A 24924-nucleotide genomic window follows, 5' to 3' on the forward strand; every position below is an offset into this window, starting at 1 on the left:
TGAAAACCGACTCTGATGGACCAAGACTGGGCTCCCCGGGGTGCTGCTCCCGTGAGCCGGACTTGAGGGCAGCTGACTCCTTGTTCTTTATAATCACACGTGTTTAAAAATCTTGAGAGTAACTCAGGGTTCTCGGCACGGTTATACAGCTGGTATGAGCTGATAGATATTAAGTATCTGCCACATAAAAAGCGTTGGCGATGGTGGGGGAGCAGCCTGGTGGAGATGACTCGTTCATGGCCTTGGGCCTCCGAGATTCCAACCATGGCCCTCAGTAACAAGAGGCCCAGATGGAGGGGTCCTTCAGAGGCGGGGTGAGGGATGGAAGGGCGGATGTGTCCTGAAGCTGGGGTGAGGAAGGTGGGCACGGAGCTGGCTCGGTGGTAGGGAAGGCAGCGGTGTTCTTGGCAGAGCGTCTGGCGGGCCTGAAGGGGTGGCCCATGCCAGGACCATCTGGCCACTGCAGGGGAGGGCTCAGGACGGAGGGGAAGCCGACGCTGCAGGGCCTGGATGGGCCCTGCTGTCCCGGCTGAGGCCTTGGCTGTTGTGCAGGTGACTGTGGTTGTCATAGGGTTTGAGTAGAAAAGGGCTGTGGCTGGAGTTGTGACTCGGGGAGATTCACCCAGCGGCAGGACACAGGTGACCTAGGAAGGGGGGAAGTGTATGAGAACCAGAGGCTAACCAGCCCAGGCTCCCTCTTTCCTCGGAAGGGCCAGCCACCGTAATCAGGTTTGGAAAGCTCTCCTGGGCATTTTGCTTTTAAAATGTGGATGTTTAGGGCAAGCTTCAGTCATCTGGGTAATCCACTTAGATCGTTTCCAGGGACCCTGCAGAGCAAAGTGCTCCGGCAGGGCCTCCCAGCTTCATGCGTTAGGGGCTGTCCCAACTTCTAGTGGAAGCTCTCCTGCTAAGTGCCCTGGGACTTGGGAGGCCAGGGATGGGAGCTCCATACGTGCAGGCAGCATCCCCAGAGGACGGCCCCAGGAACTCCCTGCTCTCAGGGTGTCACAAAACATGGCTGAACCCCAAGAGGAGCCATATGAACACTGGGCCTTCGGCTGCCTGTTGAGAAAGATGCCCTTGCCTGACCTGTGGTGGCGCAGTGGATAAAGCGTCAACCTGGAAATGCTGAGGTCGCCAGTTTGAAACCCTGGGCTTGCCTGGTCAAGGCACATATGGGAGTTGATGCTTCCAGCTTCTCCCCCCTTCTCTCTCTCCTCTCTGTCTCTCTCTGTCTCTCTCTCTCTCCTCTCTAAAATGAATAAAAAAAAAAAAGAGAGAGAAAGATGCCCTCTGAGACAGTGGCAGGCCTCTGTGCCCTTATCCCCACCCCAGAGATGGTCCCTGAAGAGGAGGCAACTCTCCTGGTACCTACTATTCCCAGAAGCTTGGGCCCACACCGCTTGAGATCTATGTCCAGAACTGAGCCCACAGAGTCCCAAGGAGCTGCTAGAGGGGTTTTGGGGTCTTGGGACAAAGACATATTGGGGTTGTGGAAGCTAATGATTCTCTTCTCCAAATGCTTTAAAACAGTTCTTGTCATGGATTGTGCTGCTTTATGCGTTGGCGCTCCATGTGTCTACAGGAGTTCTGTGCTTGGAGTGGGAGTCTGAGCTCACCCCACGCGGGAGCAACTTCAACTGTAATGACTGAGGCTCTCCCTGAGGGCTCTCTGTGGGCCAGTTCTGCCCAGAGCACATGACACACCTCCTCACCAAGGCTCCCGGCGACCCTGTAGGGCAGGTCTCCCAACTTGACAGAGAAGCTCCAGGATCTGTCTGAGGTCACCGCTGGCCAGTGGCAGAGCTCTTACCCACCAGACCAGATTGCCCCGAGAAAGAGCCCATGCATTCCTCCCTGTGGGCCACTTCTAGGTGACCCATCCCCCCTCCACATCTGCTTCCCTGTTTCCGTGCCCTGAGTCAGCCCAGCATGGCAGAGGTTGGGACCACAGGCTGGCCTGCTGCCACCGCTGACTGCTCCCACTGCAGGGAGGCCGCTGCCCAGCCCCCTGACATCAGTGCCGTGGGCAGCACGAAGGCTGTTTCCCCAGCACCTGCTTGTGCGGCTGCCTTGTGGGCGCCCAGCCCTAGCTGCCCCTGGCTGGCTGTCCCTCCAGAGGGACTGGGGCAAGACCCCCCTGGCATCACTCTGTGGGCCCAGGAGACCCTGCAGTCCAACTCGGGGGCGCCTCTCTAGGCAAGGACTTGTTATTCCTCGTAGACTCCTTTTACCTGTTTTGCAAATGTCTCTGCTCATAAGCAATTGGCCAAAAACATAGAGGTCTGTCTGATCTGTCTTCAGCTCTCGTCACTGCGGTTCGCAAGCAGGATGAAGCTGGTCACCACTGAGCCTGCCATCAACGAAAAGCACGATGCTGAGGTACTCAGGGACTTAGGGGCGGGCCTCTCACCATGGGGAAGGTGTGTGGGTTTGCTGCCTGGGTCACATGAGCTGGCTTCCCTTCCTGCCTCAGCCAAAGATGCGATCCTGGGTCAGTCCCTTTCCATTCCGGGGTAGGCCAGGGTCCTCAGAGTCCCTGGACACCCCCTTGGGGGCTGCCATTAAGGTGAAAGGGCAAGGCCAGACCTCCACCCAGGTCACATGTCGGGCTTCAGGGCTGCCAAGTACCCCGGGTTTCTGTACGAAAGCTCCCCAAAGCTAACTGTTTCAGAGCTAAAGCAGTGAGGACCGTGTCTCAGACTCAACTGGGTATGTGGCCACAGAACCGCCTGCCTCCCAGACTAAGTAATCCCTCCCAGCAAGCAGAGCTGACCAGTTAGAGGGAATGCTCAGCATTACCATTACTTGGGAAAATGTGATTTAAAACCTTAGTGGAATTTCACCCAAGACTAGCAATAATTAGAATTTTTTGACAATGCCAAATGGCGGCGAGATGTCCTGCAACAGGAATGCCTCTATTTCTGGTCAGAGTAGATGGATACAGCCACTTTGGAGAGCATTTTGGCAACATCTAGTAAAGTAGACACATGCACTGATCATTTGGCTTTCCTTCAAAATGCTACGGAATCACAGTTCTGCAGACAGGAGCATGTGCATGCCCTCAGCTCGTGACAAACCAGTTAAACTTTCCAGAGTCTCAGTCCTGCAGGAAAATGACAGTCCCTCTGGCTCTGTGGGACTTGGCCATGGTTTGGAGGTTGAGGAGGGAACAGAGCTTGGAGCTGGTTCTCAGACTTGAGCAGGAATCAGAATCACCCTGTGAGCCTGTCGAACCACAGGTCCCTGGACCCATCCCCTTAGTTCCTGATGGTGTCAGTCTGGCGTGGGGCCTGAGGATTCTCATTTCTAGAAGTCCCCCAGTGACCCTGCTGCTGCTGCTGTTCTGCGGCTGCACTTCGAGGACCACCAGCTCAGTCATGAAGGATCCTGGCCCCTGCTCTGGGCTGTCCCGGCCCCTGCTCTGGGCTGTCCCGGCCCCTGTGCTGGGCTGTCCCGGCCCCTGCTCTGGGCTGTCCCGGCCCCTGTGCTGGGCTGTCCCGGCCCCTGTGCTGGGCTGTCCCGGCCCCTGCTCTGGGCTGTCCCGGCCCCTGCGCTGGGCTGTCCCGGCCCCTGTGCTGGGCTGTCCCGGCCCCTGCTCTGGGCTGTCCCGGCCCCTGCGCTGGGCTGTCCCGGCCCCTGCTCTGGGCTGTCCCGGCCCCTGCGCTGGGCTGTCCCGGCCCCTGCTCTGGGCTGTCCCGACCCCTGCTCTGGGCTGTCGTGGCCCCTGTTCTGGGCTGTCCCGGCCCCTGCTCTGGGCTGTCCCGACCCCTGCTCTGGGCTGTCCCGGCCCCTGCTCTGGGCTGTCCCGACCCCTGCTCTGGGCTGTCGTGGCCCCTGTTCTGGGCTGTCCCGGCCCCTGCTCTGGGCTGTCCCGACCCCTGCTCTGGGCTGTCCCGGCCCCTGCTCTGGGCTGTCCCGACCCCTGCTCTGGGCTGTCGTGGCCCCTGTTCTGGGCTGTCCCGGCCCCTGCTCTGGGCTGTCCCGACCCCTGCTCTGGGCTGTCGTGGCCCCTGTTCTGGGCTGTCCCGACCCCTGCTCTGGGCTGTCCCGGCCCCTGCACTGGGCTGTCCCGGCCCCTGCTCTGGGCTGTCCCGGCCCCTGCGCTGGGCTGTCCCGGCCCCTGCTCTGGGCTGTCCCGGCCCCTGCGCTGGGCTGTCCCGGCCCCTGCGCTGGGCTGTCCCGGCCCCTGCTCTGGGCTGTCCCGGCCCCTGCGCTGGGCTGTCCCGGCCCCTGCGCTGGGCTGTCCCGGCCCCTGCGCTGGGCTGTCCCGGCCCCTGTCCCGGCCCCTGCGCTGGGCTGTCCCGGCCCCTGCTCTGGGCTGTCCCGGCCCCTGCTCTGGGCTGTCCCGGCCCCTGTCCCGGCCCCTGTGCTGGGCTGTCCCGGCCCCTGTGCTGGGCTGTCCCGGCCCCTGCGCTGGGCTGTCCCGGCCCCTGCGCTGGGCTGTCCCGGCCCCTGCTCTGGGCTGTCCCGGCCCCTGCGCTGGGCTGTCCCGGCCCCTGCGCTGGGCTGTCCCGGCCCCTGCTCTGGGCTGTCCCGGCCCCTGTCCCGGCCCCTGCACTGGGCTGTCCCGGCCCCTGCTCTGGGCTGTCCCGGCCCCTGCTCTGGGCTGTCCCGGCCCCTGCGCTGGGCTGTCCCGGCCCCTGCACTGGGCTGTCCCGGCCCCTGCTCTGGGCTGTCCCGGCCCCTGTCCCGGCCCCTGCTCTGGGCTGTCCCGGCCCCTGCGCTGGGCTGTCCCGGCCCCTGCTCTGGGCTGTCCCGGCCCCTGCTCTGGGCTGTCCCGGCCCCTGCGCTGGGCTGTCCCGGCCCCTGCTCTGGGCTGTCCCGGCCCCTGCGCTGGGCTGTCCCGGCCCCTGCGCTGGGCTGTCCCGGCCCCTGCTCTGGGCTGTCCCGGCCCCTGTGTTGGGCCTTCCTGGCTCAGCAGCTTGTCCTTCATCAGCTGTATAACCTCAGTAAGAGACTTACTCTTTCTGAGCCTCAGTTTCTTCATTTGTGAACTTGGGGAGTAATAGAAGCCACTCTCAAAAAACATGTTGTGAAGAATAGGATCGTAGGTGGGAACCTTTTAGCACAGTGCTCTCATGTTGTAAATGCTCAGTGAATGTTAAGCTAGCACTCTGCTCACTTCTACGGATCCATCTGTCGGTTCTATGTATCTAGTCTAGAGACATTCTCAGCTATGTGTGTAAAGAGATTCACAAGCCTGACCTGTGGTGGTGTAGTGGATAAAGCATCGACCTAGAACACTGAGGTTGCAGGTTCAAAACCCCGGGCTTTCCTGGTCAAGCACATGAAGAATTGATGCTTCTCGCTCCCTCCCCCACACCTTTCTCTCTCTCTCTCTCTCTCTCACTCTAAAAAAAGAAACCAATAAATAAAATCTTTAAAAAAGAGAGAGAGAGATTTACAGAAGAGCCCTGGCCAGATAGCTGGTTGGTTACAAAATCAATTCAAAGCGCAGAGATTGCCAGTTTGATCCCTGGTCAGGGCACATACAGGAAGAAATCAATGTTCCTGTCTCTCTCTGTCTTCCCCCTTCCTCTCTCACTAAAATTAATGAATTAAAAAATTGTTTGAAAGAGAGATTTACAGAAGACAGTGTTCACACTGCTTATTGTAATAGAAAAAAGTTAGGAATGTGATCAGTAGTCTTTAACAGGAAAGCAGAGAAATGACTTGTGCAGGGAGAGAGCCAAAACGAGGACTGTGAGCATGGATGATCTCACGTGAGGACTGACGTGGTCCAAATTATAGCATCTAACATCTACACCAAGAATTAAAACACGCAGCCTGGCCCGTGGTGGCGCAGTCCATAGAGCGTCAACCTGGAATGCTGAGGTTGCTGGGCTCTGAAGCCCTGGCTTGCCTGGTGAAGGCATACAGGACAGGCAACCAATGGACAACTAAAGTGAAGCAACTATGAGTAGCTATTTCTTGCTACCCTGCCCTCTCCTCCCTCTGTAAAACCTTAAAACAGAAAGAAACATGCAAAGTGATACTGATTATCATTCATGGATACAGATGCTCCTTGACTGACAATGGGGTTACATCCTGATAAACCCTCCTAAATTGGAAATATCATAAGTGGACAATGCATTGGCCCTGGCAGGGTTGCTCAGTGGATAAAGCATCGTCCTGGTATACCTAGGTTGTGGGTTCAATCCCTGGTCAGGGCGCACATGAGAAGCAACCAATGAGTGCACAACTACAATAAATGGAACAAACAAGTGGAACAATGAGTTAATGCTTCTCTCTCTCTCTCCTTCTTCCCTTCACCTCAAATTAATGGGGGGAAAAATTTTTTTTAGTGCTTTTAACCTACCAAACATCATAGTTTAGCCTAGTTGGTTTCTGCTGAACATGCATCGCTATTTTACTATCATAATGTCAAAAAATTATCAGCCGAACCATCCTAAGAGGGGTACCACCTGTGTATGTGTGTGTGCAGTAGAAGAAAAAGCATGCGGTAGTAACAAGAATCAAATGGGGCCGGAAGTTCCCTCTGGGATGACAGGGGGAATGGACGTGGGCTGGGGTACACAGGGACTTCACATTTATCTGAAATGTTTTATTTCTTAGAAAACAAAACAATTGCCAATACGGCTGCATGCTGTCAAGTTCAGATTTGGGGGTGGTCCGATTTAGTTTCATGGTGTTAATTGCTATCCTTTTCTGTAGCTTTAAGTTTATTTATTTTTCTTATTTTCGTACTTGATGTTCTCTTACTTAGCTCAGGACAATCACATTACCACCTGTGAAACTGGCTGGGTGGGCGTTGTGCCTGCCAGGAAGGACCTCCCTGCTGTTTAATGTAATTTTTAAATTTTAATTTAATTTAATTTTTTTTAAGGTTTTTTGTTTGTTTGTTTGTTTTACAGAGACAGAGAGAGTCAGAGAGAGGGATAGATAGGGACAGACAGACGGGAACGGAGAGAGATGAGAAGCATCAATCATCAGTTTTTCGTTGTGACATCTTAGTTGTTCATTGATTGCTTTCCCATATGTGCCCTGACCGTGGTTCTACAGCAGACCGAGTAACCCCTTGCTCGAGCCAGCGACCTTGGGCTCAAGCTGGTGAGCCTTTGCTCAAACCAGATGAGCCTGCGCTCAAGCTGGCGACCTCGGGGTCTCGAACCTGGGTCTTCCGCATCCCAGTCCGACACTCTATCCACTGCGCCACCGCCTGGTCAGGCTAATTTATTTTTTTTATCTGCAATTGGGAGTCTGTGGATACAAAGACCCAACTATATGCATTGATCTATGCCATTTTATGTAGCAGACTTGAGCATCCTGGGATTTTGGTGTCCATGGGGATGGGGAGTCCTGGAACTAATTCCCTGTGGGTACCGAGGAATAACTAAGGGTTTTATTTGTTTTTGTTTTTTTTTTTTGACAGGGACAGAGAGAGAGAGAGAAGGACAGATAGGGACAGACAGACAGAAAGGGAGACAGATGAGAAGCATCAGTTCCACTGGGGAACAAAATTTTTGTTGCATCCACAAAAACACTTGTTCTTACCTAATTCTAGTGTGCTGATCTCAAATCTGACATTAGTTTTTCTCTGTAAGCTACACTTTTTTTGCAATTCAAGATTTTAAGTTTTCATCTTATTGTAAATTTTTCGACATTTAGTTTGACATAATGAAGTAGAATGTCTTCTTGGGCATCATAATAATTTATATAATGCAGTAAATACACTAATACACTAAAATATATGATTGCATCAGAATTTGTCTACAATTTCTAAATAGAACATATTAAAACATTTATTTTAATCATAAAATTTGCACAAAACTTATTTAAATTCTATTCAGACAAAAATTTGTGTTTGTAGCTCTTGTGTTTGTGTACTTGTTGAGGACAATCTCGTTTGATGCTCCAGCAGCAGTCTGCTCATCACTAACAGCTCCAAGATTTTCGGGAAACTTATCAAGGTGACTGCTCAGGCAGTGAATCTTAACACTCATGTTACATCCAATGTCACAGAAAGCCAACAGCATCCTTTGAACGAGAAGTTCATAGTTTTCTGCTTTTTTTGTTGCCAAGGAAGTTCTTTGTAACTGCCACAAAAGACTGCCATGCTGCTTTCTCCTCCTTATTCATCTTCCTGGCAAATTCTTTGTCACGTATGAGGGTTCGAATTTGAGGTCCATCGAATACACCTGCTTTTATCTTCTTCAAAGACAAGGCAGGAAAAACAGAAATAATATGTTGAAAGCCTGAACAAACTGCTTCATTAAGCCAAGTTTGATGTGAAGTGGGGGGAAAATGATCCTGTCTCAATTAACTACAGGTTCATTCACAATATTTTGCATCCCTACTTCCAGAGCTTCACATTTCGGCCACTCCTTCTGTGTCCAGTGTTTCTCCTGAGCTCGGCTGTCCCACAAACACAGAAAGCAAGGATTCTTCATGAAACCTCTCTGTTGTCCTAGCAGGAAATTTCCATTTTAAGATCCACACAAATGATCCAGTTATGCTCCTCATACTTCAGAAAGTCGAGGACAATTTTTATGTCATTATAATCTTCTTGCAGATGAGCTGAATAACCAATTGGAACCACTGCATAAACATTACCGTTGTGTAGAAGAACACATTTCAGACTCCGTTTAGAGCTGTCAAGAAATAGCCGCCATTCTGTTGGACTGTAAGTGGTAACACCTAGCTGGCTGAGAAGACTATACTGATATCATGATGGTAAACAAAGTGTTTGTCTTCAGAAAAAAGTCCACAAAAGTTTGTTCACGCTTCCTGAAATTGGAAAATTGGATACTTTAACTGACCAGTGAAGTACATTCTTTTCTTGAAGCCTGGAGGCTAATTACTCAGCTGCTTTCTTTGATAGGCCCAAATCTTTAAAAAAAAATTTTTTTTAATAGCCTGACCAGGCGGTGGCACAGTGGATAGAGCATCGGGCTGGGATGCCAAGGACCTGGGTTCGAGACCCCGAGGTCGCCAGCTTGAGAGCAGACTCATCTGGTTTGAGCAAAAGCTCACCAGCTTGGACCCAAGGTCGTTGGCTCAAGCAAGGGGTTACTCGGTCTGCTGAAGGCCCTCGGTCAAGGCACATGTGAGAGAGCAATCAATGAACAACTAAGGTGTCACAATATGCAACAAAAAACTAACGATTGATGCTTCTCATCTCTCCATTCCTGTTTGTCTATCCCTCTCTCTGACTCTCTCTCTGTCTCCGTAAAAAAAAATAAATTTTAAATTAATTTTAATGGGGTGACATTGATAAATCAGAGTACATATGTTCAGAGAAAACATCTCTAGGTTAATTTGACATTTGATTATGCTGCATTCCCATCACCCAAAGTCCAATTGTCTTCCGTCACCTTCTAACTGGTTTTCTTTGTGCCCCTCCCCTCCTCCAACCCCCTCCTTCTCCTTCCCCCCACCCCATAACCCCCCCACTCTTGTCCATGTCTCTGAGTCTCATTTTTATGTCCCACCTATGTATGGAATCATATAGTTCTTAGTTTTTTCTGATTTACTTATTTCGCTCAGTATAATGTTATCAAGTTCCATCCATGTTGTTGTAAATGATCTGATGTCATCATTTCTTATGGCTGAGTAGTATTCCATAGTATATATGTACCAAAGCTTTTTGATCCACTAGGCCCAAATCTCTTACTAAGCCATACAATTCGGGTTGGCTAAACTGCTGAGGGGTTAATGACTGCTTGGCATCAGAAGAAGACCCTTCAGATTCTACAACCATTTCCTCATGCATCTTATCAAAATACACTTGATCACCATGTTCACTTTTTTCGTCCTTAGAAGAAATAAAACCATTGAAAACTGGAACCGGGAGTGTCTCAGAGTGTGGGATAGGTCGTATTGCTGAAGGAATATTAGGATATGCAATCATATGCCATTATTTCTTGCTGATACCCTCTGTATGGATCAGACAGAAATAAAGTCACTGCTGTGGTCCTTAGGTTCATGCTAAACCATAGGAATACCAAAAGGCACTCCTTTGCATTTTCCTTTTGTCCAGTCAGGAAGCATTTCCTCACAATCATGACACACAATATGAGGAGCCCAATTCTTGTCTTGATCGCCAAGGGGAACTTGAAAATAGACAATACATGCATGTGTCACAAATGATGAAATATTGCACCTTTGACGTTGAAGTGTGTAACAGCCACATATATAACAGAAGGTGTCAGGACTATTCTTACATTTACGCCTACTTGAAGAAGCCATGATTCAATCTTAAAACAAAATAAGAGGGTGTTTTTATCAGATAATAATTTTTTACATTTAAAAACAACTATAATTATGTAAAAGTGATGTTTGTAAAACATTAATTGCCTTGTGGTTATGTTCAATCCAAGAGTCGTTGCCCTTTAACTCCAATTTAAAAACCAATGCATGCGTGCTCACTTCAGCAGCACATATACTAAAATTGGAACGATACAGAGAAGATTAGCATGGCCCCTGCACAAGGATGACGCGCAAATTCGTGAAGTGTTCCATATTTTTAATACAATTGGACTTTGGGTGATGGGAATGCAGCATAATCAAATGTCAAAATAACCTAGAGATGTTTTCTCTGAACATATGTACCCTGATTTATCAATGTCACCCCATTAAAATTAATTTTAAAAAATGCATGCCATTAACTGTAACAAAAAAAATTAAAATTGCATAAAAACTAGAGCATGCAACAAAGAAACGGATTTCAGATTTGGAATCAGCAATGCAGAAATATATAGAAACAGTTCTAAAACCTCATGCAATAGAAAATGAAAAAGAAAATTGTTCCCCAGTGTTCTTTGCTGTGGCACCTTAGTTGTTCATTGATTGATTTCTCATATGTGCCTTGACGGGGGTCCCCAGCAAACTGAGTGACCCTTTGCTCAAGCCAGCAACCCTGCGCTCAAGCTGGTGAGCTTTGCTCAAGCCAGGTGAGCCTGCGCTCAAGCAGGCGACCTCGAGGTCTTGAACCTGGGTCCTCTGCGTCCCAGTCCGATGCTCTATCCACTGCACCACCACTTGGTCAGGCTGTTTAATGTAATATTTGTTCTGAAATCTGCATTGTTGGTCCTGGACAACCACATCTCCATGTCATGAAAGATGAAGGTGCTGATAATCCTGATGATAAGCATTTTCCTTTAATAAGCCCGAATTCTTGAGAGAGACATGGAGAATTATATTGGTTGCCACCATTCCTAGACTGTAGCCAGTGCTCTCAGCTTGTTCCCAGGACCATCTTCAGTACTGACACCTGTCTTCAAGGGGGTGGAATAGCTCCTGCGAATTCCCTTGGCTGGTGGGGCTGCCCGTAAGGCAGGAGACTGGGTTCCTGACCCACCTCTGGCACCAGCTCTACATGGGGCGTTGCTCAGACTCAGAGCCTCGGTATTCATCTGTGAACTAGGAAGGTTGGACTGATGACCTCGGGTGACCCTCCCACTCCGTCAGGCTGTGATTCTGTGAGGTGAGAAACTTGGGGTACCCTCCTTTGCCAAGAGGAAGTACACCTGCAGGCTGTAGTGGGGTAGCAATAGGGAAACTTTCCAGGCTGAGGGCTGCTCCTAGCCTGGTGCTGGACTTACCCTCATTATGTTTTGATGAAAGCACCTGAGCATCAGGGAACTTTTGTGAGTCTGTGCTATTTCCAAGGCATTGAGCCCATCCAGGAAATGCTTCTGCTTTTTATAAGGCTTGGCCAGCCAGGTGGTGCTGCCAGACCCTGTTCCGTGGGCTCTGCTGCTCCAGCCCTTTGTTTTTAAGCAGCTTCTCTCCAGTCCATAGAAGAGAGTCAGTGGAGGCCACTAAACCTGCCAGGCCTTAGAAGTGGCATGCATGCTCCAGGGTGTGACATGGAGGCTGGGGACCCTTGGGAGCAGATGGCCCATTTTCTCAATCACCTGATTGGCCCAGTGGTCTAACCCTGGCTCTCTGTGCCACATTGGACAGACTCATCCAGCTAGAGACCCCCAACAGTTCAGCCAGACTTTCCCCAGCTGGGACATGAGGCATTTTCTAGAGCTGAGACCACTCAGCTGGGAGGGGGCCAACTAGCCTCTCCTGGTCACCTCATAGGAAACCCACCTTAAGGAGACAATCTTTGTGCTACCAAGAGGGGCAGAGGCAGAATAGACCCTGGTCATGTGCCTTGACTATAAGGCTTTGTGTCCTGAATTGCCACTGAGCATCCAGGACTCCAGGCTTTTGCCACCTCTTGCTGTAGACTGGTCACAGCTTTGGTCTCTGCATCCAGCTGTCAAGGGCGCCCTCCAGTGGTCTTTTTTTTTTTTTTTTTTGTATTTTTTCTGAAGCTGGAAACGGGAAGAGACAGTCAGACAGACTCCCGCATGCGCCCGACCGGGATCCACCCGGCACGCCCACCAGGGGCAATGCTCTGCCCACCAGGGGGCAATGCTCTGCCCCTCCGGAGCGACGCTCTGCCGCGACCAGAGCCACTCTAGCGCCTGGGGCAACGGCCAAGGAGCCACCCCCAGCGCCCGGGCCATCTTTGCTCCAATGGAGCCTTGGCTGCGGGAGGGGAAGAGAGACAGAGAGGAAGGAGGGTGGGGGTGGAGAAGCAAATGGGCGCTTACTCCTGTGTGCCCTGGCCGGGAATCGAACCCGGGTCCCCTGCACGCCAGGCCGACGCTCTACCGCTGAGCCAACCGGCCAGCAGTGGTCATTTTTTGACAATTAAAAGAAGCCATGCCTGACCTGTGGTGGCTCAGTGGATAAAGCGTCGACCTGGAAATGCTGAGGTCGCCGGTTCGAAACCCTGGGCTTGCCTGGTCAAGGCACATGTGGGAGTTGATGCTTCCAGCTCCTTCCCACCTTCTCTCTCTGTCTCTCTCTCCTCTCTCTCCCTCTCTGTCTCTCTCTCTCCCTTTCTCTCTCCTCTCTAAAATGAATAAAATTAAAAAAAAAAAATTTAAAAAAAAAAAAAAAAAAAAAAAAGAAGCCCTGTCGTTTATGGTGAAGGGTCTCAGCATCAAGTCCCTTGTGTCTCTTACACGGAAGGCACTCAGACAGTATCTATCAACTGTAAAATGACTTAGCAATTCTGTTTCTGGAAATATATCACTGACCCATTCACCTAAAGTTTATAGAGCGCTTACTATGAGCTAGGCACTTTTTAAAGCACTTGGGATGCGTTAGTATACAAATAAAAACACCAATCTCTGTCCTTGAAGAACTGTCAGTCCGCTGGGAGTGGGAGAGACAGATATAATACACATAAGAAACAGGTCAATTCCTGATCCTGCCATTTGCAACATGGATGGGCCTGAAGGACCTTATGCTAAGTGAAATAAAGCAGACACACCCAAAAAACTGCATGATAATCCAACTTGCACGTGAGATATAGAAAAGTCAAGTATATAAGCAGAAAGTAGAGTGGTGGTTACCAGGAGTGCTGGCCGGGGTTGAGGAATGGGGAAGTGTTGTTGGTCAAGGGGTACAAATGCTCAGTAATAAGATGAATAAGTTCTGGGCATCTGATGTCCAACATGGTGAGTAGAGTCAATAATGCTGCAATGTATACTGGAAACTTGCTAAGAAAATAGGTCTCAGCCTGACCAGGCAGTGGCACAGTGGATAGAGTGTCAGACTGGGACACAGAGGACCCAAGTTTGAAACCCTGAGGTCTTTGGCATGAGTGTGGGCTCACCAGCTTGAGCACAGGGTCGCTGGCTTGAGTGTGGGATCATAGACATGACCCCAAGGTTGCTGGCTTGAGCAAGGGGTCACTCACTCTGCTGTAAGCCCCCTGGCCAGGGCACATATAAGAAAGCAATCAATGAACAACTAAGGTGCCGTGATGAAGAATTGATGCTTCTGATCTCTTTCCCTTCCTGTCTGCCCCTATCTGTTCCTCTGTTTGTCTGTTTCTCTGTCAAAAAAAAAAAAAGAAAATAGGAAAAAAAGAAAGTAGATCTCAGATACTCTTACCACACACAAAAATGCTAACTAGTTGAGGAGATACCATCATATGTTAATTAGATTGACTGTGTACTCATTTCATTATGTATCTGTATATAAAAGCATCATGTGTATACCTTAAACATACATTTATAAAAATTACTTAATTAATCTTTTTGCAATTTTTCTTTAAAAACATTTAAAAACCAAAATAGGTTTGTTCTAAAGCTTTGCTCGTTCAACATAGTACCCACTTCGTGCAAGTGGTTAAGTAGTTAAAATTAAGTCAAATTTAAAATTGACTTTCTTCATCACACTCGTCACATTGCAAGTGCTTAATAGCTGTAAGTGGCTTGTGGCACAGATATAGAACATTTCCATCATTATAGAAAGTTCTATTAGACAGCAGTGCTCTAGGGTATGCTGGTGATACGTGCCTTGACAAAATTAGAGCGACATTTTAAAGAGTGGTGTGGGCGTTGGGGGCCGTCTTCCATACGGCGATTGAAGTATGCCTAATTTAGAAGCTTTTGAACAAAGCCTTGAAGGAAGTGCAGGAGGGAGCCATGAAAATGCCTAGGAGAGGACTGTGCTGGGCAGCGGGGCTGGCAGGGCGGAGCTGGTGGTGTGCTAGTTTAGTGGGAGAGTGGAGCACAGTAGGAAAAAGGTCATGGGAGGCAGATCACGCAGAGACACAGAGGACACCGTGTTATCCTACAGAAACCTGTAAGGACCCAGAGATATAAGTACAGAGATGTTCTTACAGCATTGTTGGTAGCAGCCAAAAATTGGAGGTGACACACATGATGATCAGTGGGAATGGTGATGGGTTTATGCAGTGATTGGGCAGGGTGAGGGCGGAAGGTACGGCTGTGCATGGAGGGCTTCCTGGAGGCGTGGGCTGCACTGAGAGGACCATTATCCTGGTGTGCTGGAAGTGTGCCCAGAGCTCCTGGGAGCTGGGTTTTGAGATTGCTCTAGGGATGCTTGTGCTTACTCTGTTCTTAGTCCTCTCTGCTGCAAGAGGCGGAGGCCAGGGACTGCTGAGGCCCCTCAGGCCCTAAACTCGCCCAGTTGGGAAATAGTCACCAGTGGGGAGGGCATTGTCCAGATGCTGAGATCCTAGGCCATGGATCACCAGGAAGGGCTAGAGTGTCTGAGCAGGTAGAGAATTGTGGGCTGGAAGTGGGAGAAGCAGGGCGGCCTCACTGACTCTCCTCCCTGCCCCCACCAACTGTGCTTCCCTGGCAGCGAATGGTCAAGAACCTGGAGAAGGAGCTGGCACTGCTCAAGCAGGAGTTAGCCATCCATGACAGCCTGGTAAGGGGCTGGGAGAGACTAGAATGCTAGAGGGACTCGGGTTGGAGGCAGAAGGACTGGGTGGACAGGAGCCAGATGGGTAGGGGGCCAAATAGTCAGGGAGACAGAGGGGACAGAGACTGGGGGGCCCGGGCTGCCTCATGGGCAGGGGTATCCGATGGTCAGGGAGCAGAGATGGGCAGTAGGCGGGACGATGGGGCCTGGCAGGTTGGGATACAGGGGCAGACACGATGAGTCAAGGTCAGGGGAGGTGGGGCAGGCTCGGGGTGTGCAGGGGAAGCAGCCAGGAGCCAGCAGTGCAGGGGCGGGGAGGGGTCCTCCAGTGGTCTGCCTGGATTGATGCCCATGGTCCAGAGGGGCCTCAAGACAGAGACAGCCCTCCCTCCCATGGCCCTCGTCCTCGGATCCTCCAGTAGAACCCCGTTGCTTGGAGCAGCAGGCCCACATTGGGGGCTTTTGCTTCCCTCAGTGACTCAGTTGTCCGTCGCTGACCAGAGCACCTGTCCTGTGAGTCAGGCCCTCTCTGCCAGGACCTGATGGTGAAGGGCATGGGGCTGGTTTAGGAACCAGGGCCTGTGCCCAACCTCCCCACCTCGGTTCTCAGACAGCCTCCTACTCGGGGGCTCAGGTGCATCGAGCTTACGGACATGATCTTGATCCTCCTCCAAGGCCAACCGCCCCCTTGTGAACTACGACCCCATGGATGAAAACCAGATTGCCGAGATCCACTCCCAGGTGCGGAGGTTCCTGGATGGGACGCTGGACGAGATTGACGTAAGGAACCCTCCCTGGCCGCACCGTGTCCAGCGCCCTGGGCCTCCCTGTCCCGGGCACGCCCCGACTTGCGCTGTGCTGGCCTTGGAACCTCACACCTCGGGGGTGCAATGGGCATGGGGTGGGTGGTGGCGGACCCTCAGCCTCAGCCTCCCTTCAGCCCACCAGAGCCTCAGCTACGTGTTTAGGGGTAAAAGGTCGTGGATACCCCCCAGCACGGCCAGTAGCCTAACCTTAGCCTAGAGCACACAGGAGGTCCTGGAGCCGGGCTGCTCTGGACGGAGTCCCAGCGAAGCGTTCTCCTTGCTGAGTGACCACAAAATGCCCTAGCTCGCGCACTCCGGTACCTCGCCTACAAAGTGGGAAGAGTGACTGAGCTGGGATGGACGCAGCTGAAGCACCTCCGGTGCGGGCTGTGGCAGGTGGAATAAGGCCGGTGAAGGATGACAGTCATGCTGGTTGTCTCTAAGGAAGACCCCCTGGGCCCATGTTGGAGTGAGCCTAGGAGGAAGCCACACAGGGAAGGAGCATCAGGGAGTGAGATGCAATTCTGTTTTTATCGTGCAGGCCAGCAATTCTTCATCAGGGAACTGCATGGGCAGACCCCTGTCCTGTCATCACTGTGGGCAGCTGGGACAGCTGAGGGGTGGGCTCTTCTTGAACCCCCAGCAAGAGCAGCCCCAGGCTGACCCTTGGTCAGACGTCATTCCTGTGGGTTACAGGGACGAGGGGAGGCCGATGGCTGTCCTCCAGCCACGGGCATGTACACGTCTGTGCCCACACGGAAAGGTGTGGTCATTCCTGTGGGTTACAGGGACGAGGGGAGGCCGATGGCCTTCCTCCAGCCACGGGCATGTACACGTCTGTGCCCACACAGAAAGGTGTGGTCATTCCTGTGGGTTACAGGGACGAGGGGAGGCCGATGGCTGTCCTCCAGCCACGGGCATGTACACGTCTGTGCCCACACGGAAAGGTGTGGTCATTCCTGTGGGTTACAGGGACGAGGGGAGGCCGATGGCTGTCCTCCAGCCACGGGCATGTACACGTCTGTGCCCACACGGAAAGGTGTGCAGTGGAACCTTGTGGAAGCAGGAGAGAACTGAGGACAACACGTTTAAATTTTTTCTTTGTATTTTTTTCCTCATACTTTTTTTTTTACAGAGACAGAGAGAGAGAGTCAGAGAGAGGGATAGATAGGGACAGACAGGAACGAGAGAGATGAGAAGCATCAATCATCAGTTTTTCGTTGCGACACCTCAGTTGTTCATTGATTGCTTTCTCATATGTGCCTTGACTGTGGGCCTTCAGCAGGCCAAGTAACCCCTTGCTTGAGCCAGCGACCTTGGGTCCAAGCTGGTGGGCTTTTGCTCAAACCAGATGAGCCTGCGCCCAAGCCGGCGACCTCGGGGTCTCGAACCTGGGTCCTCTGCATCCCAGTCCGACACTATATCCACTGTGCCACCGCCTGGTCAAGCTTTTCTTTGTATTTTTAAGAACTAGAGTCATTTTTATTTCCTAGAAATCTTCATTAGAAAAGGTGACTTTTATAGCCTCAGTAAACACTTGGTTAGAAAGCTGTTTACCAGGTGTTCCTCTGTTCTTGAGAAGGGCTTGTACTGCCCCTTTGTTGAGAGGCTGTTTGCAGCTTCCCTGTTCTTGAGACATTGTCAACGGGCCAGTGCAGGGGTCCTAACACATCTACCAACACAGACACAGCCTCGGTCCCCTGGTGCTGTGGTCTGACTTCTGCTTTGCTCTCTTCTCTCCAGATAATTAACCTCAGACAGATCCAGGAGGTGTTCAACCAGTTCCGGGTGGTTCTGAGGTAGGGGACCCTCCCTACCCGCCTGACTTACAGCTCAGAGTCCTCGGGATATGCTTGGGCCCCGGTGTCCCTGAAAGTCGCTGCCCCTGAGCTCAGATCCTCCTGCCCTTCCCTTCCAGGGGGCAGCCTGGTGGACAGCCCTCCATTCCAGGGCCACTCAGAGAGGAGGCCGTCCTAGTGGATGTTTCCTGAGGTTACCAACTGGACAGGATGCCCTGAACATGGCCAAGACATCACGATTACTCCCTGTTCCCCCAGCCCCACCTCAGGAGGCATTTGTGGTTTATTTGAGTACACACATACCTGTAGCCTGAGTGGCCTGTGCTGGGTGATGTCACAGAAGCTGGTCACATGATTCCAAAGGGCCTGTTAGAGACAGAACTCAGGTGGGGAAGTGTGGCCCACCCCAGTGCAGGCTTACAGTCCTGTTAAAGTCACCTTGGAGCATATGTGCCTGGCACATAGGGCGGGCCCTGCAGATTTGGGGGCTTGACAAGGGGTGTGTACACTGGGGATTCAGGGACATAGAATGAGCTTCTTTTATCTGGTATGGTTCATGGTAAGGGCCTGGCTCCTTCACAAGGGGCCACACCCAAACGACATCTAACTCCCGTACTCAGTTCTTTTCTAGTAGTTTCAGCGTGGCCCCAGATATGAAGTATTCTCTTACTCTCTCTCCCAAGCCAACAGGAACAGGAAGTGGAATCCAATTTGCGCCGGAAGTACACCCTCATAGACAAGAATGACTTTGCAACCATTTCTGCTGTCCAGAAGGTAAGCACGGTTGCCTCTTGCTGACAGCATTCACGTCAGATTTTTATCCCCAGACCTTTCCACAGGCAGCAAGTGTCCTGCATAAAGATGATCTAGGGTTGTCACAGAGAAAGGTAATACCAGGATGAGTATGGGGTGACCTCTGCAAGAGTAACCATACGTGATTAAAAATGATCTCCAAAATTGGAAACAAGGCTAATAATAAACAAAACCAATGCCTGGAGTTGGGTTGGGAACAGGCCTTAGGATCCTCAGGTATGAAATGAAATGCCAGACCAGTGAGCGGAGTTGATGTGGCACGTGGCCATTTGATGGGCTGGGCAGAGACAGATTTGTTGGGGACAGCCTGCAGCCAACAGCAGCAGCGGCGGCAGCCACATCTTGATGCGAGCTAGACATGCTCACCTGAGCCCATATTTACTTGTCTCCCCAAGGGGCCCAAACCCTCGCTCTAACCCTCAGCCCTGCGTCTGGCCTCTACCCAGGCAGGGCTCATGGACGCTGACGGTCACCTCGTGGGCGAGCCTGACGGCCAAGGCTTCGGGATCGGGGTCGCTGCTTTCTCTGCCAAACCCGGGAAGAAGGCCAAGTCCAGGAAGGCGCTGAGAGAGCAGCTCAGGTAAGTGCCCTTCCTGCTGCTCTGCCTGGCCAGCACCTGGCCCTCCTGAGCTGGTGGAAGGGAGGGCACACTGTCTCCCTCTTCCCCCTGGCATCTGAGCTACTATGTGGTCACAGTGCATGTCATCACTGTGACATCTGTGGGACCTGGGCTGAGGCTGGCCGCCCTGGTCCACACAGCAACCCCAGGAGAGGGGAGCTAACACCTCCATTTTATTGATGAGGAAATCGAGGCTCAGAGAGGGGTAGTCACTTCCAAGGCCGAATCACTGCTGAGCAGGAGAGTTGAAGTGAGAAGCCAGGCCAGCAGTCGCCCTGTAGAGTTTCATGGAGAAATCCCACCTCCCAGCTGACTAGCACTCACACCACCCAAAAACCCAAATTCACCTTTCAGGCTAGACTCTTTTGAGTGTGCCAGGTGGGAAGAGGGTCAAGGCTCACATAGTGGCCACCCTCACTAAGCCACACTCGTGTGTTCTACAGTGGACAAGAGAACAGGTTCTGCAGGTGATGCCACGCTCGCCCCCTTACTCTGTGCCTTTTCACCCAAGGGGTCACCTGGTCACCTTGCGTGAGGCATGAGAGCCTCTCTGTGCCTCAGTTTCTCATCTCTGAAGTGGGAATAATTATAATAGCATCGAAGTCATTGGGGTTGTCGTGAGGACAAGTGAGTGAATGGAGTCCCTGCACCTGGGAACGAGGATAGGTGTCTGTTGTTACTGTTACTTGTGAAAGGATGCAGGCCGAAACTGCTTGTAGAGCTGGGCAGCAGGGCTTGCTGATGCCCCTGCCGCCTCCCGCACTCCAGGAAGGGCAGCGATACCCCAGCCCTCTCTGTTCTGCTGCCAGGTAGTCAGCGCAATAACAGATGGAGGGAGCTTCACCCTCCAGCCCCCAGCACACTTGTTGCAAGAAAATGAAGAGGAGGAGTCAATGGAAAGACCTGGGGGCAGCCTTCTGTCAGTTCAGGCCTCAGATGTGCCTCTCTGGGAGGGAGGGCCTGTGTGCCATCACTTGGAGAGGGCAGGCGGCCACTTTCCTGGGAGCTGGCATGGGCACTGGTGTAGGTGGGGAGAGTAGGCCGTGGACTGGTCAGAGCAGCAGGAAGACCTGTCCTGCTTCCCCATTGGTCCACAGACCAATGGGACCTGCCCTGGCTGGAGGCTGTGCGCTCCTTCCCAGAGATGCCTGTGTGACTGATAGCACAGTAGTCACGAGGCTCCTGAGAGCCTATGGTCCACCCCACAGGTCCTCATGCTTTCAAACCTGGAGATGGCCCATTCTTCCCAGGTGTCTCCTCCTGAGACGCTAAAGGGAGCGTTCCTTCTTCTCATAAAAGGAGGGGAATGGGCCCTGGCCGGTTGGCTCAGTGGTAGAGTGTCAGCCTGGCGTGCAGGAGTCCCAGGTTCGATTCCCGGCCAGGGCACACAGGAGAAGCGCCCATCTGCTCTCCACCCCTCCCCCTCTCCTTCCTCTCTGCCTCTCTCTTCCCCTCCAGCAGCCAAGGCTCCATTGGAGCAGCGTTTGCCCGGGCGCTGAGGATGACTCTGTGGCCTCTGCCTCAGGTGCTAGAATGGCTCTGGTTGCAACAGAGCATCGCCCCCTGGTGGGCATGCCGGGTGGATCCCAGTCGGGCGCATGCGGGAGTCTGACTGCCTCCCCGTTTCCAACTTCAGGAAAAAAAAAAGGGGGGGGGGATGCTCTCCTCTTTTGCCCTATCTGCATGGCTTAGGGTCATACTCTTTATCCTGTGGCCTAGGTATCTGATCAAGATAGAGGCTGAGTGGGGTGGGGCTTCTAATGTATGAGGGCTGAGAACACCACTCCAGTCAGCATGGCGGCCACCTCCCCGCCCATGACGGAGCCCTGGTGTCTCCCTACTTTCTCCTTCCAGCTCCTGGGCAAGAAAAGAAGGTGCCAGCAGCCCTGTGAGCGGCAAGGACATGGATCTTTCCCCCTCCAAGACTCAGCTGACCCCAAGCTCCAAGGACGGGGATGTCAAAGACATGCTTCTGCGGGACCGGGAGACCTCCAACATTGAAACCCTTCCCTCGGACTCCCCGAAGGAGGAAACACGCCCGCTCAGGTAACCATCTAACGCTGGCTCCTGCACCAGACCATCCATAACCAGAGTGTGATCCTCAACACGCAGAGAGCACCTGCGCATAAAATAGGGGGTAACAGGCAAAAACTAGGAGCACGGTTCAAAAAGAAGAAACATGGGGACTCTAAGCATCCAAAACGTCCCAACGTCAGGAGCCACCGGGATACACAAGTATACACGGAATCATCCTAGACCTGACAGATAGCACTTATTTTAGTGATTAAATTTATATATTTTTGGAATAAGAAACTCAAAAAGCAAAGCATTCTCAAGGTATTAGGCCCCTTCCTCCAGCTACACCGTTTCCCTGGCGAGTGAGTAACTGAGTCTCTAGGAATCTATCCTGAGGGAATAATTAGATAATTTATATATAAATAATGTAGACAGAGATTTATGCAAGAAGATGTTTATTGCATCATTACTTTGAAAAGCTAAAAAGCCTTTTTTTTTTTTTTTTTGGAAACACCTGAATAGCCAACATTAGGGAAAAGGGCTCTAAGTGAAATATTATCTCTGCCCTTGAAGTGTACAAGGATGTACGTGAAGACTGTTTTTTACCCCTGCTTATGAACATTTCTAGACATCCAGAAAAGTGGAAAAGTGACTACCCCTTGATTTTGCAATTAGCATATTACTGTACTTATTATATCATGTGTCCATCTTTCTTTCCTTCCCTCCATCCATCCCTTTCACAGTCAGGTGCACATGAGTCCCTAACCCTGCCCCAGCACTAAATCTCTCATCTCACTAACTAGAGTTCTTGAAGAGGTTTTATTAGCACAAAAGAATGCTTCTGCCGGACCAGGTAGTGGCACAGTGGATAGAGCGTCGGACTGGGATGCAGAGGACCCAGGTTTGAGACCCCAAGGTTGCCAGCTTGAGCATGGGCTCATCTGGTTTGAGCAAAAGCCCACCAGCTTGAACCCAAGGTCGCTGGCTCCAGCAAGGGGTTACTCGGTCTGCTGAAGGCCTGTGGTCAAGGCACGTATGAGAAAGCAATCAATGAACAACTAAGGTGTTGCAACGCGCAATGAAAAACTAATGATTGATGCTTCTCATCTCTCTCCATTCCTGTCTGTCTGTCCCTGTCTACCCCTCTCTCTGACTCACTCTCTGTCTCTGTAAAAAATAAATAAATAAATACATTAAAAAAAAAAAAAAAAGAAATCTTCTGAGCCTGACCTGGTGGTGGCACAGTAGATAGAGTGTTGGACTGGGATGTGGAGGACCCAGGTTCGAGACCCTGAGGTCGCTAGCTTGAGCACAGGCTCATCTGGTTTGAGCAAAGCTCACCAGCTTGAGCCCAAGGACACTGGCTCAAGCAAGGGGTCATTCGGTCTGCTGTAGGTCCCCAGTCAAGGCACATATGAGAAGTCAATCAATGAACAACTAAGGAGCCGCAACGAAGAATTGATGTTTCTCATATCTCTCCCTTCCTGTCTGTCTGTCTCTCTCTCTGACTCTCTCTGTCTCTGCCACAAAAAAAAGAATGCTCTGAGAGAAAAAGTAAGATGTAAAATTATATATATATGCCGCACAACCTCAAACATTTAAAAATCTATCAAAGAAATCCCTGAAAGAGATACGCCAAAGTGCGGTGGCCGACAGGTAGTGAGGGGTCTGCTTTGTTTTGTTTGTTACACGTTCCCTTGCTTTCCCTGTTTTCTTCAGAGGTCCCGTGCGTGCGCGTAGTGTGCTGAGTGACACAGAGATGAGGGAATGAGCCCCACAGGGTAGCTCCCGTCGGGGAGGTGGGGCTCACAAAGCCCCAGGGAAGAAAGGTGAATTGCCTGGTGGCTCCAAGACAGCTGCTGCCCCCTCCCCATCTTCAGGCCCAGCACCCCACCCCCCAAGCCTGTGGCCTTTGAGGACTTTAAGAATGAACGAGGTAGCGAGATCAACCGCATCTTCAAAGAAAACAAGGCCATCTTGAACACGCGGAGGAAAAGGGCCAGCGAGACTACACAGCGCATCAATGCCATCATGCGCGAGATCAACGCGGCCAAGGAGGCGTTAAACGTCCAGAAGTCACTGAGGGAGAAGCAAGGTGAACGTGATGGGAAGATGGCTGGGGCCTGCGGGACCCGAGTCATCCTGCTCCGAATGGGACAGCCTTGGGCACTGGAGGACTGAGCTGGAGGGAGGCCACATGGGGCTGCTGGGTATGTCCCTTACCCCTGGGTCACTGGCCCTGCGCAGCCCTGGGGAGCCTCAGTCCTTCCCTGTCCGCCAGCTTCTTCCTGTGGGCCCCCCATTATTGCTTTATCTCAGAACCAGGTGCTAGGCCTCCCATCTCGATGCACTGCTGCCATGGCTTTGTAGAGGCTTCTCCAGGTAGAAGGGTAGCTGGAGACCCCCACAAGGTACCTCCGTCCTGGTGTGCTCTCCTCACTGCCTATAGTGGTCTGATTAGGGTAGGGGTGCTGGTCAAGGCATGAGAACCAAGGAAAGAAATGAGAATGGGTATACCAGAGGGCCAAGGAAATCACTGTCACTAAGACCATTTCTCATGCCAGGCCCTGGCTGTGTAGCTCAGTTGGTTACAGCATCACCCTGATATGCCATGGTTGTGGGTTTGATTCCCAATCAGGGCACATACAAAAATCAACCAATGAATGCATAAATAAGTGGAAAAACAAATCACTGTCTCTTTTTTCCCTCTTGAGCTTCAAGCCAGTGACCTTTGGACTCAAGCCAACAGCCATGGGGTCATGTCTACAATCCCACGCTCAAGCCAGTGACCTCAGGGCTTTGAACCTTGAACCTCAGTGTCCCAGGCCCACGCTCTATCTACTGCACCACCACCTGGTCAGGCCATGTTCTTTTGTCTTAACCCAACTATCCTCATTGAACTGACAGACTTTAAAACAGAGGTCCCCAAAATTTTTATACAGGGGGCCAGTTCACTGTCCCTCAGACCGTTGGAGGGCCGGACTATAAAAAAAAACACAACTATGAACAAATTCCTATGCACACTGCACATATCTTATTTAAAGTAAAAAAACAAATACAATATTTAAAATAAAGAACAAGTAAATTTAAATCAACAAACTGACCAGTATTTCAGTGGGAACTATGCTCCTCTCACTGACCACCAATGAAAGAGATGCCCCTTCCGGAAGTGCAGCCTCAGGGGGCCGCATGCGGCCCGTGGGCCGTAGTTTGGGGACTACTGCTTTAAAAGGTCCATACAAAGAGAGTGACCTCGAGTAGAGGAGATGACTAATAGCACAACTGACTCCTCTCCTCCTGGAGCCTCCGATAGCTACTCAGTATGATACACACACCTAATTGTCTCTAACAAGAAAGTCCTGGAGCCTCTGATAGCTACTCAGTATGATACACACACCTAATTGTCTCTAACAAGAAAGTCCTGGAGCCTCTGATAGCTACTCAGTATGATACACACACCTAATTGTCTCTAACAAGAAAGTCCTGGAGCCTCTGATAGCTACTCAGTATGATACACACACCTAATTGTCTCTAACAAGAAAGTCCTGGAGCCTCTGATAGCTACTCAGTATGATACACACACCTAATTGTCTCTAACAGAAAGTCCTGGAGCCTCTGATAGCTACTCAGTATGATACACACACCTAGTTGTCTCTAA

At 51.5% G+C, this 24924-nt stretch overlaps 1 protein-coding gene and 1 non-coding gene across 3 annotated transcripts in view; both read left to right on the top strand.

Annotated features, from left to right (window-relative positions):
* Window positions 1–24924, top strand: part of KIF9 (kinesin family member 9) — a 52686-nt gene that overhangs the window by 22004 nt on the left and 5758 nt on the right. For both annotated transcript variants that reach the window (XM_066351898.1, XM_066351897.1), the window contains 8 exons: window positions 2305–2382; window positions 15151–15219; window positions 15889–15993; window positions 17763–17818; window positions 18502–18592; window positions 19078–19211; window positions 21105–21296; window positions 23147–23361. In XM_066351898.1, coding sequence (XP_066207995.1) covers window positions 2305–2382; window positions 15151–15219; window positions 15889–15993; window positions 17763–17818; window positions 18502–18592; window positions 19078–19211; window positions 21105–21296; window positions 23147–23361 — 940 coding nt within the window. The remainder of the gene's footprint in view (window positions 1–2304; window positions 2383–15150; window positions 15220–15888; window positions 15994–17762; window positions 17819–18501; window positions 18593–19077; window positions 19212–21104; window positions 21297–23146; window positions 23362–24924) is intronic.
* LOC136382646 (U6 spliceosomal RNA) lies at window positions 10385–10491 on the top strand. Its single transcript, XR_010747272.1, has one exon. It is a non-coding gene; the product is annotated as a U6 spliceosomal RNA (small nuclear RNA).

The sequence above is a fragment of the Saccopteryx leptura genome, chromosome 10 (genome assembly GCF_036850995.1).
Source record: "Saccopteryx leptura isolate mSacLep1 chromosome 10, mSacLep1_pri_phased_curated, whole genome shotgun sequence".
Classification (NCBI taxonomy): Eukaryota; Metazoa; Chordata; class Mammalia; order Chiroptera; family Emballonuridae; genus Saccopteryx; species Saccopteryx leptura.